The sequence below is a fragment of the Eurypyga helias genome, unplaced genomic scaffold, assembly GCF_000690775.1.
Source record: "Eurypyga helias isolate BGI_N326 unplaced genomic scaffold, ASM69077v1 scaffold9217, whole genome shotgun sequence".
In the NCBI taxonomy this organism is placed as follows: domain Eukaryota; kingdom Metazoa; phylum Chordata; class Aves; order Eurypygiformes; family Eurypygidae; genus Eurypyga; species Eurypyga helias.
The window spans coordinates 28,540-39,948 of NW_010262275.1; the positions used below are offsets into that span (position 1 = coordinate 28,540).

Consider the following 11,409-nt stretch of genomic DNA (forward strand, 5'->3'; position numbering starts at 1 on the left):
GCAAGTACTTTCAAATGGCTATTAAATCCCAGCCAGATGCTACTGTTTATATACAAATGTGCAAGGATGCTGGGTTTTTTTCATACAGTTGCACCAAACCATTTTAGTTTGTTTCATTTCTTGCCTCTGGAGGAGGAGAGGGGGGATTTGTGAGAGTGGCTTCATGTTATTTTGCTAGCCGGAGTTAAACCACGACACAAACCATTGTAGCAAAAATTTCACATAAATGTGTTAGAGCTCTCCACCATGCAAAACTAATGGAAGGTCTTCCAGTCTTGAGTACTTCATGCCCAAATGGTGACAGGCTCAAGTGTTACGTCCTTGTAAACGCTTATGCAAACAATTGTATAGGGCTTTTTTTTGTCCATACGTGATTAAGCATGGGACTGGTGTATTGAAAATACATTTCACATATCCCAGCAGTTCACCTTCTTGAGCCTTTCAGCTTTCTTGTTTGTGGGGTGCATGTTTGATTCTTGTGTTTCCAGAGAGATCTTCGAGTGTGCTCAACATTATGCATGTTTCTTGGTTCTTCAACTAGTGAGAAGTCCCATAGTTTTTGCTCAAGGAAACAACACAGTATCTGCACACTGCGTCATTTCTTTCTGTATACAGCTGAGATAATACACATTTTCCTATATCTTTTTGTTGTTAGGGTTATAGTCGGGATAAAGCAAAACGAAGCCACGATGACCATAGTTTGTCCAGAGTCTGAGTGTTGTTATCAGGACTTCACATGTTTCTTGATGAAGTCTTTACAATGTCTTTCTCAAAGTTCAGCTCTGCTAACACAAAAGTAAAAAAAAAAAAACTACTCCCCAAAATGCCAAAAAAAGTAAAGGTATATCAGGAATTAAAATGGCTATTATTACTAAATATAAGGATTAGGAAAAGTAACTAAGATTTGGTTTGAAATGAAGATGTCTGCATTTAGACACATCTATATAGTATCTAAATTCCAGAGGGCGGCCACGAAGATGCTCAGAGGGCTGGAGCACCTCTGCTACGGGGACAGGCTGAGAGAGTTGGGCTTGTTCAGCCTGGAGAAGAGAAGGCTCCGGGGAGACCTTATAGCACCTTCCAGTACCTGAAGGGGCTACAAGGAAGCTGGGGGGGACTTTTTACACGGGCCTGTAGTGACAGGACAAGGGGGAACGGGTTTAAATTGAAAGTGGGGAGGTTTAGATTGGATATCAGGAAGAAGTTCTTCCTGGAGAGGGTGGTGAGGCACTGGAACAGGTTGCCCAGAGAAGCTGTGGATGCCCCATCCCTGGAAGTGTTCAAGGCCAGGCTGGATGAGGCTTTGAGCAACCTGGTCTAGTGGAAGGTGTCCCTGCCCATGGCAGGGGGGTTGGAACTAGATGATCTTTAAGGTCCTTTCCAACCCAAACTTTTCTGTGATTCTAAACTCCTGTTACGACAATGAAGATGTAGTTAAGAGACATCAAAACAATCTAGTTTTCTCAGTGGTTGTTCTCTGGGGCATGATTGAGTTGCCTAAACCTGAATTTCTGATGTCCCTTGAGATGCTGCAGGCTATCCAAGATAGCTACGCAGGTCAGGTCAATGTGTCCACAGAGACATTCATTCCCTTCTGCCTGACCTGTACTTTCCAGTCCAAGGTACCTTATCCTGAAACAAATGACACTGGATATCTATGGGCTTGGTCAGTTGAATCACTCCTATGCTTCCATGACTGCATTAAATACATTAAGTGTAAGAGGATCTTAGTCACCTATCACACTAAGTTTAAATTTCATACTATAGCCTGCCTGTAGTCTGAAGGCTCCAGGTCTTTAGACAACTAAAAGCTAAAAACTGTTGAATAAAAGTAGGGAAACTTCCTGAGCGCTGCTTCTAGAGCACAATAAATTGGCATGTGCATTCTTGAGCTGCAGTACATCCATCTAGCAGCGGGAGAGGTACGAACTCATGCTGTGTGTAACTGGATGATGCTCTCAAGATAATGAAAGTTGAATAGGAAATGCAATGGGAGGAAATAAAGGTATTAAAAGTTGAAAGGCATGCGGTGATTTAGGTGTAATGACTTCATACCTAGCTAAGAAATAGACAAAGAACAGCTACAGATAGAAGAAAAAATAAAATCTCATTCAACACAACTCTCAACTTCCTGTGCAATAATTTGCTGAGACTTTAACAAGAAAATACTGTATTATCAGCATTAAATTCTAGTCTTGGATGCCTAAATACTCCTTCCATTGAAGTTGTTACAGCAAATGGATGCTCTTCTGAACAATGAAATGCCTAGCATCAAAATTGTGTAATGAGCCTCAGCTCTGATTCAGCTCAGTTCTTTTCTTACTGCAGTACTGAAGGATTTGAAAACCTTTTAGACTCCTGTTTCAGTACCCAGTGGCTGATAAATTTTCCATTGTTCTTGCATTCATTTTAGTTAATATTAGGACTTTGACCTACATGAACCAGTTGCAGTCTTTCTCAGCATCTGTGTTGACATGAATATCTGGGCTTATACAATGACGAGTAAGCTTTCAATAGTGACAAGAGGTCTCATGCTAAATACTGATTTCAGTGCTTCAGGGAGCACTGTTCTTGCTGATCTCACAAGATCTGCACATGAGCCCTGGAGGATGCTGGTAAGATTCATTGAGACTGTAATCCTCTATATTTATTGTTTGCTCCTTGAGTCCAGTGGCAGTAAGGTGGATTTTTCTGCAGTCACAGTGCTTTGTGGCACAATGCTGGTATTAAAACTGTAATCCATGCTAGATTTGCTAACTACAGAAAAAATCCAGGTGTACCTAGGACATTGGGTGCCTCTCTGCCTGGGACAGAGGATGCTCATCACTGTGCGCCTGGCTGTTTAATTTTGTCCCAACTGCCTGTTTTGGTCACGTCTCAGGATCAAACTCTGTGTAGGTAAAAGGATCAGAAATTTCACCAGATGCAAGGGCACTTGGAATTGTCAGGCATCTATGAATTTTGGCTGCTTAGAAGGGATGTGTAGAGTGAAACCTTGGGAGGGCATGTAATTCTGTGTGAAGCTGTGGTAGGAAAAATGTAAGTGCCAGACACCAGCTGCTACTTCTGGTTTTAATGGTTGTATGAGATTTAACAGAGATAAATACCAAGACCTGCACTTGGGCCAGAGCTATCCAAAGCTGCAGTTAGTTGTAAAGATACAAGTCCTTCTGCTTCTGCACCAAGTTTTGAGACATACAGATAAAAAAATCCCATTTCTGTAATTTATATGAGTATATATTTGGGAAAAAAGGGAGTTTTATAAATTAAGAAAGTAATTAAATTATCTCTTTCTTCTTTTCGTATTCTGACCACAGGAAACGTAGTGCCATGCATTTATGCTCCTCATTTTTGAAAGCCCACTGGCATCCATTTTTAAGATGCCTACTAAAATTTTCGTGATAGATAACTAACTAAATTTAAGTCTTTCTGCTTATTTCTTAGCATTAGTGGGCTATAAAGAAATGTTTTCCTGGTTTATTCTCTCATTTGTTCACTGGCAGGCTTATAAGTGGATTAATATACGCAGCCAGAGTTGCTTGCTCCAATTTTGCTTTGTTCAAAGTCCATTTTTTTGTTCACACTCATTGTGTTCAGCAAGTGGGAGCTAAATGGGGAAAAAATGTATCTTTCTCAGTGTTTTTTTTTGTTTTGGTGGGGTTTTTTGTTTGTTGTTTTGTTTTGTTTTTTCCCCTGCATATTTTTTTGTGCTTTCCATTCCTCTGTTGGGAATTAAGACAGATCTGGAAATCTGACTGCTCCTCATGGGGTGAGCGGGAATAAACAGCTGCTGTTGCTCCTGTTACTTATCTTGCTAGAGCCACCATACATTGAGCAGTGTGGTGCCTCACAGCTCTCTGAAATAAAAAGTGCTAAGGCATACTTCACTCCCTAAATACTTCCTCTTGTATCCATTTATTGTGGATTTTTTATCTTCTTTGCAAAGCAAGGATATGCTACGCTATCCCTTTCTGATCTGTTTTTTCCAAGGTCCCTTTCTTAGATGAGACAGTATGTTTCTCATCTGCCTTTCCTATTTCCCCATAACGATTGCAGCTACACATCTTCTGGAATTGTGAAAGGTGTGAAGCTATTGAGAAAGCCAGTGTCAAGTGGAGATCTGAAGGACACACCTAAGCTCTCCCTTTGTTGAATGGATATGTAGGAGTAATTTTTAAAAGGATTTATAGGCCTTATTTCGGTATCTGTGTGTATTTTCACTTTCTGTTGGCAGACACTGAGAATGTGTCCCTGTCTCTACCTTGTACAGTAGGGACACTGTAGGGTTGTCTGGAGAGGAATTATCAGCTATTTTCATTTGTATTTGTACACTGAAAGTTTGTTAAATAGCTTTGATAAAGGCATGTTGTCAATGTTTTTACCAATAAAACTTAGCTAAAAGAAGAAATTATGTGGAAGAGATTTGATGTGTCTGTTTTGCAGAATTACTTGACCTTTTTTTTTAACATATATATCTTTGTGTATGTGTGTTAGTGTTGACATATACCTAAGTAAGTTAGCAGTATTTTTTAATTTTTAGCATTTTCATGAAATACTTGGAATCCAACCTGGAGAAGCACGTTTATTTCTAAATGGCCTTCATATTGACCTGGATTTTCATGATCCTTTTAGGTAAGATGGTACACTTCATTTGACAATTAGAGAATTACTAATAACACAGGAGATTATCTATCTATCACCAGGAGAATATAATCTCATCTGTTGCATTTTGGGGGCCAGGAAGTACTCCAGTAGAGGGCATACTGGTTTGCAGCGGTTTTGCTTTGAATGTGAACATTGTATAAGTAGTTGAAAACAGCATTATCTCTTGAAATATGTTTTCTAATTTGCTTTCAATTTTATGACACACCATGTAAATTTAATTTGGAAAGGAAAGAAATCCAGCATGTATGTATAAAAGGGTGGGAAAAGCACTTTATAAAAAGTAAGTTAAATGATGTCGCATCCCTATCTCTTCAAAATTACCAAGAAATTGCAGGCATTACATTTAGAAACACACCACTGGGTTATTTTTGGCATGCTTGTGATTCTGTGTCTGGCCACCCTTTATAATAAGATCTGTTAGTGCAGAACTAATACACTTTTTGGTATAAGAAATCTTTTTCCAGTTTGTATAATTATACTATAATATTTTGGGTATGACTCACCTCTTTCATACAAGCATTTATAAACTGTGAACATTTTCCCTTGCATTCTTCTGTATGTTGTCAACAGGAGGACAGATGTGGCTATGTCGAAATTGCCTTTGGTGGCCTGCAAACTATCAATAAATCTGCTGATGCTAAGGCTGAGGTTTTTTTCATGTTCCTATGAATTGTTAGAGTCTAAAACTTTTTATTTTCTATTTTTTAATTCATAATGTCTTTTTTTTCTCCTCTGTGCAGATTCTTAAACGTTCTTCATTTTAGCAGTTATATTTGACAATTTTTACTTAATTTTTTTCTCAGCCAGAGTTTTGAGATGAAGTCACTTGCATAGTTTTTGGCAATTATACAAAAATTAATAGTACTTTTTAATGCTAGTGCTAGGTTTCATTTCAATATATTCTAGAAGAAACCTTTCAGAATAGAGGAAACTCAAAATTAAGCAAGACAGAAATAAAGGCATTTATAAAATCTTGCCCTTTCTGTTCTGCTGGTGAGTACTTCAGGTTTGTTTCCATTCTCATACCAAATTTTCAGATTGCAACAAATGTTCCCGAGTCCTGTTGGAGTCTTCTTTTGGAGGTGTAGCTGTGTGTTTCTGCTGTGTTGTTTTCAGGGTTCTGCCGTGACACAGACTTAGAGATTGTCTGTGTCCCCATCACTTGCTGCCGGCTTCTCTACACACTTGCAAAGCTTCCTCTTAGGGTACTCCCCTCTTGTATTTCCGCCTCAGTCAGGACAATGCAGTAAGCAACCTTCCGCGCTGCTGTCCTGCCACGTCCTACTGAAAATGGATGAAATTCCTTCATATAAAATAAATGTGACTGAACAAGAGAGTTGTATAATCTGTTATAATTTCCTTTTGAAATAACTTGGAGACGTATATTTACCATGTTGTTTAAAACAAAAACATTTGCTATTTGACTGCAGGAGAAGATTAAAATTATTTTTAATATTAAAAATAATCCTCCCACTAATAGTCTTTGAAATATTTCTTCTTTTTGTGTCATGGCAAGAGTTCTGTGTAGACATTATGCGTTTTGTCTTCCTGAAAAAGTATCTTAGAAACTCTTAAACTGGAAGGAAAAGTGATGCATGGCCTTCATGAACTTGGAATCAAAGAGGAGGTACTGAGTAAATTGATGAGGTTGCATATACATCCTACAGATGACAATTATGCACTAGATATTCGTCACTCTTCGATAATAGTAAGTAATTAAACAGTTATTTATTTGGATATTACATATTTGATAATGCTATGTATGGGACAGTTGATCTTTTTTTGTAGTGTAATTGAAATACTGGGCATCAGACCATATATTGATAAGCAATCTAAAATACTTTTGGAGAGTGATATCCCTTCAATATTTCAATAAAGTAATTTCTTCTAGCCTATACTTTATTAAAACTTTAAGATGTAGGATGTTTAAAAAAGAAGTGGAATTTGTCTAAGAGTAGTTGCACACTCATAGCTATAGAATCTGACTTTACAGCAATTAATCTAGCTACATAGTATCTTTGCATTAGGTAAGACTGCTAAATGTACTTTACAAGTATGATGACCAGACAGCTTAAATATTTTGTTTCTAATTGTCCAATGACTGCCCTCTTGCCGCCTTCAAAATGTGTAGTTTTCATTACAAAGGGTATATGCCAGTGGAAAAGGCACTGAAATGAAAAATTTATTCACCTGAAAGAACCATATTTCACTCTTCTCTTTGCCAAGTATAGACAGGCTTGCACAGGCAACAGTAGAAGAACAAATCAAAATCAGTTATTTTGATATATCTGAAGTGATGCTGCGGGTTATAAATACTGTGTTTGTCTTACAAGATGGTTATGCTGTTACGCACATCTGTGTGATATGTTATGACCTTTGTATTGTGAAAGTAGCTTCCAAACTCTAGAAAATGGTTTTATTCACATCCTGACGCAGAGTATAAATGGTCTTTTTTCCTTCGTCCATCCATTTAGTTTTACTATTACTGCAAATAAAAACTCAGAACAGTTTGATTGAAAGAAAAAAAAAAAACAACTAATTTTAGAAGCTATTTGCTGTTACTATTTCAAAAATAAGATAAAAATTTTACTCTTTCCAGGACTACCATTTATTTTAAAATATCTCTATTTATACATACATGTTTTACTCAATGTTTAATGTGTGTTTTTTAAATGCTGCCTTTGTTTTAGTGGGTTAATAATGTAGAACAAGATCATAGCTATAGCATATGGCCTGCAAGCTATCAGGAACTGCTAAAACCTGCCTTTCCTGGAGTTATACAGCAGATCAGACGCAATTTATATAACTTGGTAAGTTTGGAGAACTACATTTTTGCATAGTGTATGTATTAATATGTGGTCAGATAATTTATTGACAAATACACATGCTGTATTCGTTGTTAAGATAGGTTAGAATTCCATGTTTTCTATGTGAGTCTGCTAATAGTAGTGAAAATACTTTTGTCTAGTGAGTCGTATGTGAGCATTATTCTGATTTCCAGAATTGGACTTGGGCACAGTTTTGTCAGGAGCTTTTCTGTTCCTGTCCATGAGGCATATAGATAATTCACTGCTGTCAATGAATTTTCTTCATAGTACACTGAGAGAAGGTAATGATAACTGTTCTTGGTTTAGAGATGGTTAACTGAGGTACAAAAGGGTATGTTATAAAGCATACTAATTATTAATGCCTATAGCCTATTTTTTATTTTGTACATAGTGTTCTGTATTACTTAGGTAGTTAAGGAAATGGCTCTTGCTGATTTAAATTACAAAAGGCAATTTTATGAATCACAGCATCACAGAATGGTCTGGGTGGAAGGGACAGGAACATCTTCGACTAGATGAGGTTGCCCAAAGCCCTGTCCAGTTTGACCTTGAACACTTCCAGTGGTGGGTCATCCACAACTTCTCTGGGTGACCTGTTCCCCTATGCCACCTGTGATGTCACACCACCCTCATTTCTTCATATCCAATCTAAATCTTCACTCTTTTAGTTTAAAACTATGTTACCCCTTGATTTATCAATACAGTGTCACTACTACTGATAAAAAGCCTCTCTCCATCTTTCTTATAAACCTTTCTTCAATATTGAAAGGCTCCAGTGAGGTCTCCCCAGAGCCTCCTCTCCTCGAGGCTAAACAACCCCAACTCTTTCAGATAATTTCTGTGGCCTTCCTCTGGACCTGCTCCAACAGGTCCGTGTCTTTTCCATTCTGAGGGTTCCACAGCTGGACACAGCACTCCAGGTGGGGTCTCACCAGAGCAGAGTACAGGGGCAGAATCCCCTCCCCCGACCTGCTGGCCACACTTCTCTGGATACAGCCCAGGATACAGTTGGCTTTCTGGGCTGCCAGCGCACACTGCCGGCTCATGTTCAGTTTTTCATCCAGCAGTACCCCCAAGTCCTTCTCAGAGCTGCTCTGAATCCCTTCATCCCCCAGCCTGTCTTGATACTGGCAGTTGCCCTGACTCAGGTGCAGGACCTTACATTTGATCTTGAACCTCATGAGGTTCACACAGGCTCACTTCTCGAGCTTGTCCAGGTCCCTCTGGATGGCATCCTGTCCCTCAGGCATGTCAACCATACCACACAGCTTGGTGTTGTCTGCAAACTTGCTGAGGGTGCACTCAATTCCACTGTCTGTGTTGCTGATGAAGACGTGAAACAGTACTGGTCCCAGAATAGACCCCTGTAGGACACCACTTGTCACCAGTCTCCATCTGGACATTACGCAGTTGACCACTACCCTCTGGATGTGGCCATCCAGCAAATTCCTTGTCCACCAAATGGTCCATCCATCAAACCCATATCTCTCCATTTTAGAGAGAAGGGTGTTTTGGGGGCTGTGTCAAATGCCTTACAGAAGTCCAAATAGATGACATCCGTATTCTTCCCTCCTCCCCTGATGTAGCCACGCCAAGGGACATGAAGTTCAGTATGTGAAAAGACAACCAAAATACAAGCAATGTGTAACAGAAAAAGGATGTTTATAATGAAACATAAGATGTGTGTAATACGAAGTCGATTGCATTATGTATTCAAAATTAAATATTGGCATAGATGTATATAAAGGGTACATTATAGAAATCTGCAATGTATCATTTTACTATAATCTGAGGCAGAGGGAGTGTTCAAAATTTTTGAAATTACTCTGCTGCATTTCAGCTACTCTAGCAATTACAGATTCTAAGGGGAGTTGCAGTACAAAGCTGAATAAATAAGGTATTGATGTCATAATTAAATCTACATAAGGATAATTTACCTATGCAGACAGATCCCAGTTTCAGATTCTGTGCATGCCTGAAAGATCTGATTTTACATTTCAAGCTACAGTAAGTGAAAGAGTGGATACAGAGCTATGCAAGACAGGAAGGAACAATTCATTCCCAATACTTAATTTTTTAATTGCAGTTTTAAGTCAATATATTCTGATTATTTACTTTAGTTTGGTTTTTACAACAGAATACAATTAGTTGAAGGAAGAAAAATCAGCATTAGATCCTTATGAATTTAAATATCAAGTTAATTAATAAAATACTGGTACAGAGCCTTTCAAAGAGTAGTAGTGATATCACTTCATTGGAAGTTCAATAAATGGTTAAATGCTGTTGTCAGTATTAGGTCCAAATTCATTAATTCTGAAGTTATTCTCATTTATACTCTTAATGTGTGCTTACAATGAATGCTCTAGGAAATTGAAAACAGTTGGGGTGCATTTCTGTTATTATCTTAGATTTTATGTCTGAAAAAAAAATTAGAGGAGACATCAAGAATTAATATTGGCTGTATAATGTGTTTTCACTTTTTAGGTACTATTTGTTGATCCTCTTCAAGAAGATACAGGTGATTATATGAAACTGGCAGAATTATTCTATCATCATGATGTACCGCTTAGGTAAGGAAAACTGTGAAAGTCTTGAAGAAAAGCCTGAAAAGAAGGTTGCTTTCCTTTTTTCTTCTTCATCTTCTATTCTGCTAGGCAAAGATGGGAATTCCAATGAAGTCCAGTGCAGCAACATTCTAATAAGACACGTTCGTTACACACTTGTGTTAAGCTTACTTGGGTATTAAGTATTCTTAAGCAAATATTTTGCAAGGGATAACATACCTGAGTGTGTGGAAAATGAACTGCAAATGGCTGATAAAAAATGACCTTGTCAAATAGTCCCACTGGATACCCTTGTGAAGTTACGTTCTAAGCAAAATATTCTGTAAGTAAAACATGATTTGAGGGCGTTTTTTAATTTAATCCTTTCAATTGAGGTTGCATTACCAAATATTGTTATGACACAAATACTTCAAGACCAAACTGAGATTTTCCTCACCAAGTTGTGAATTTCTAAAAATCAGTTTTCTGAGTCTGAACAACTTTCTGAGTTGTCATTTGAGAGAAAGAGACACTTATGAGGAACAATCTCTTGATCTGAGAATTCTTACTTTAAGAAAAAATGAATTGTGCTCAGAAGTGCCTGTTTATTTCCACAGTTTATAAAAGAAGATAAGCATGTCCAAATCAGATCCAAGGTTCAGCAAGATGAATTAATAAATATTTAAAATCTTCCTGTGAAATGGCTTTTTGTTTCTGCAATAAATTAGAGGGTTTTAATTTTCCTTTAAAATTTTACTAGTTCTGATCATTGTTTTTTGGTTTTCTTTGGGTTTTATCATTGAATTTAAAAAAAAAAAAAGAGTAATGAAGGACAGAGATATCTGTTGCTGTTTTGTCACTACCTGGGAGACAATGCTGCTTCAGTCCTTGAGGATTATATAGCCTAGAACCTAATTTGCCTTTTCTAATACATAACAGCAGCAAAACTAGATCAGACTAAAGGTCTGTTTAGGTCAGTCTCTCTGCAGCAAGCCACGAGGAGATGCCTAGGTATGATAAAAAGAACAGGACAGCCAGCTACCTTGCCTGAGTATTTTCCTGGTCTTCATGCATTTGGAGATGAAAGAATTGCAAACCCTGATGTAGTTTCTAAATATTTAGCAACCCTCAATAGGTTTCTCTTCCATAAACTTTTCTGTTTTCCCCTTGAATTCATGAAAGTTTTAGCTCCCACAGTATTCTTCTCCAGGTGTTCTCACAGTTGAACTACACGGTGTATGTAAGAAGACTTTCAATAGCTTCATTTACATTCTCTGTAGCTCTTACAGTTGGGAGAGAGACTAAGCAGTCTCTCCTGCTCTCTAGATGCCAGTCATGATTTTATAAAGCTCTGCCACATTCAACCAGAGTCA

At 37.8% G+C, this 11,409-nt stretch overlaps 1 protein-coding gene across 1 annotated transcript in view; it reads left to right on the forward strand.

The window, feature by feature from the left end:
- The window catches only part of LOC104512601 (UDP-glucose:glycoprotein glucosyltransferase 2-like), a gene marked incomplete at its 3' end in the record, with an annotated part of 53,432 nt that overhangs the window by 27,221 nt on the left and 14,802 nt on the right, over positions 1-11,409 (forward strand). The window contains exons 10-13 of the mRNA XM_010155652.1: positions 4,541-4,632; positions 6,223-6,373; positions 7,356-7,475; positions 9,978-10,063. Coding sequence (XP_010153954.1) covers positions 4,541-4,632; positions 6,223-6,373; positions 7,356-7,475; positions 9,978-10,063 — 449 coding nt within the window. The remainder of the gene's footprint in view (positions 1-4,540; positions 4,633-6,222; positions 6,374-7,355; positions 7,476-9,977; positions 10,064-11,409) is intronic.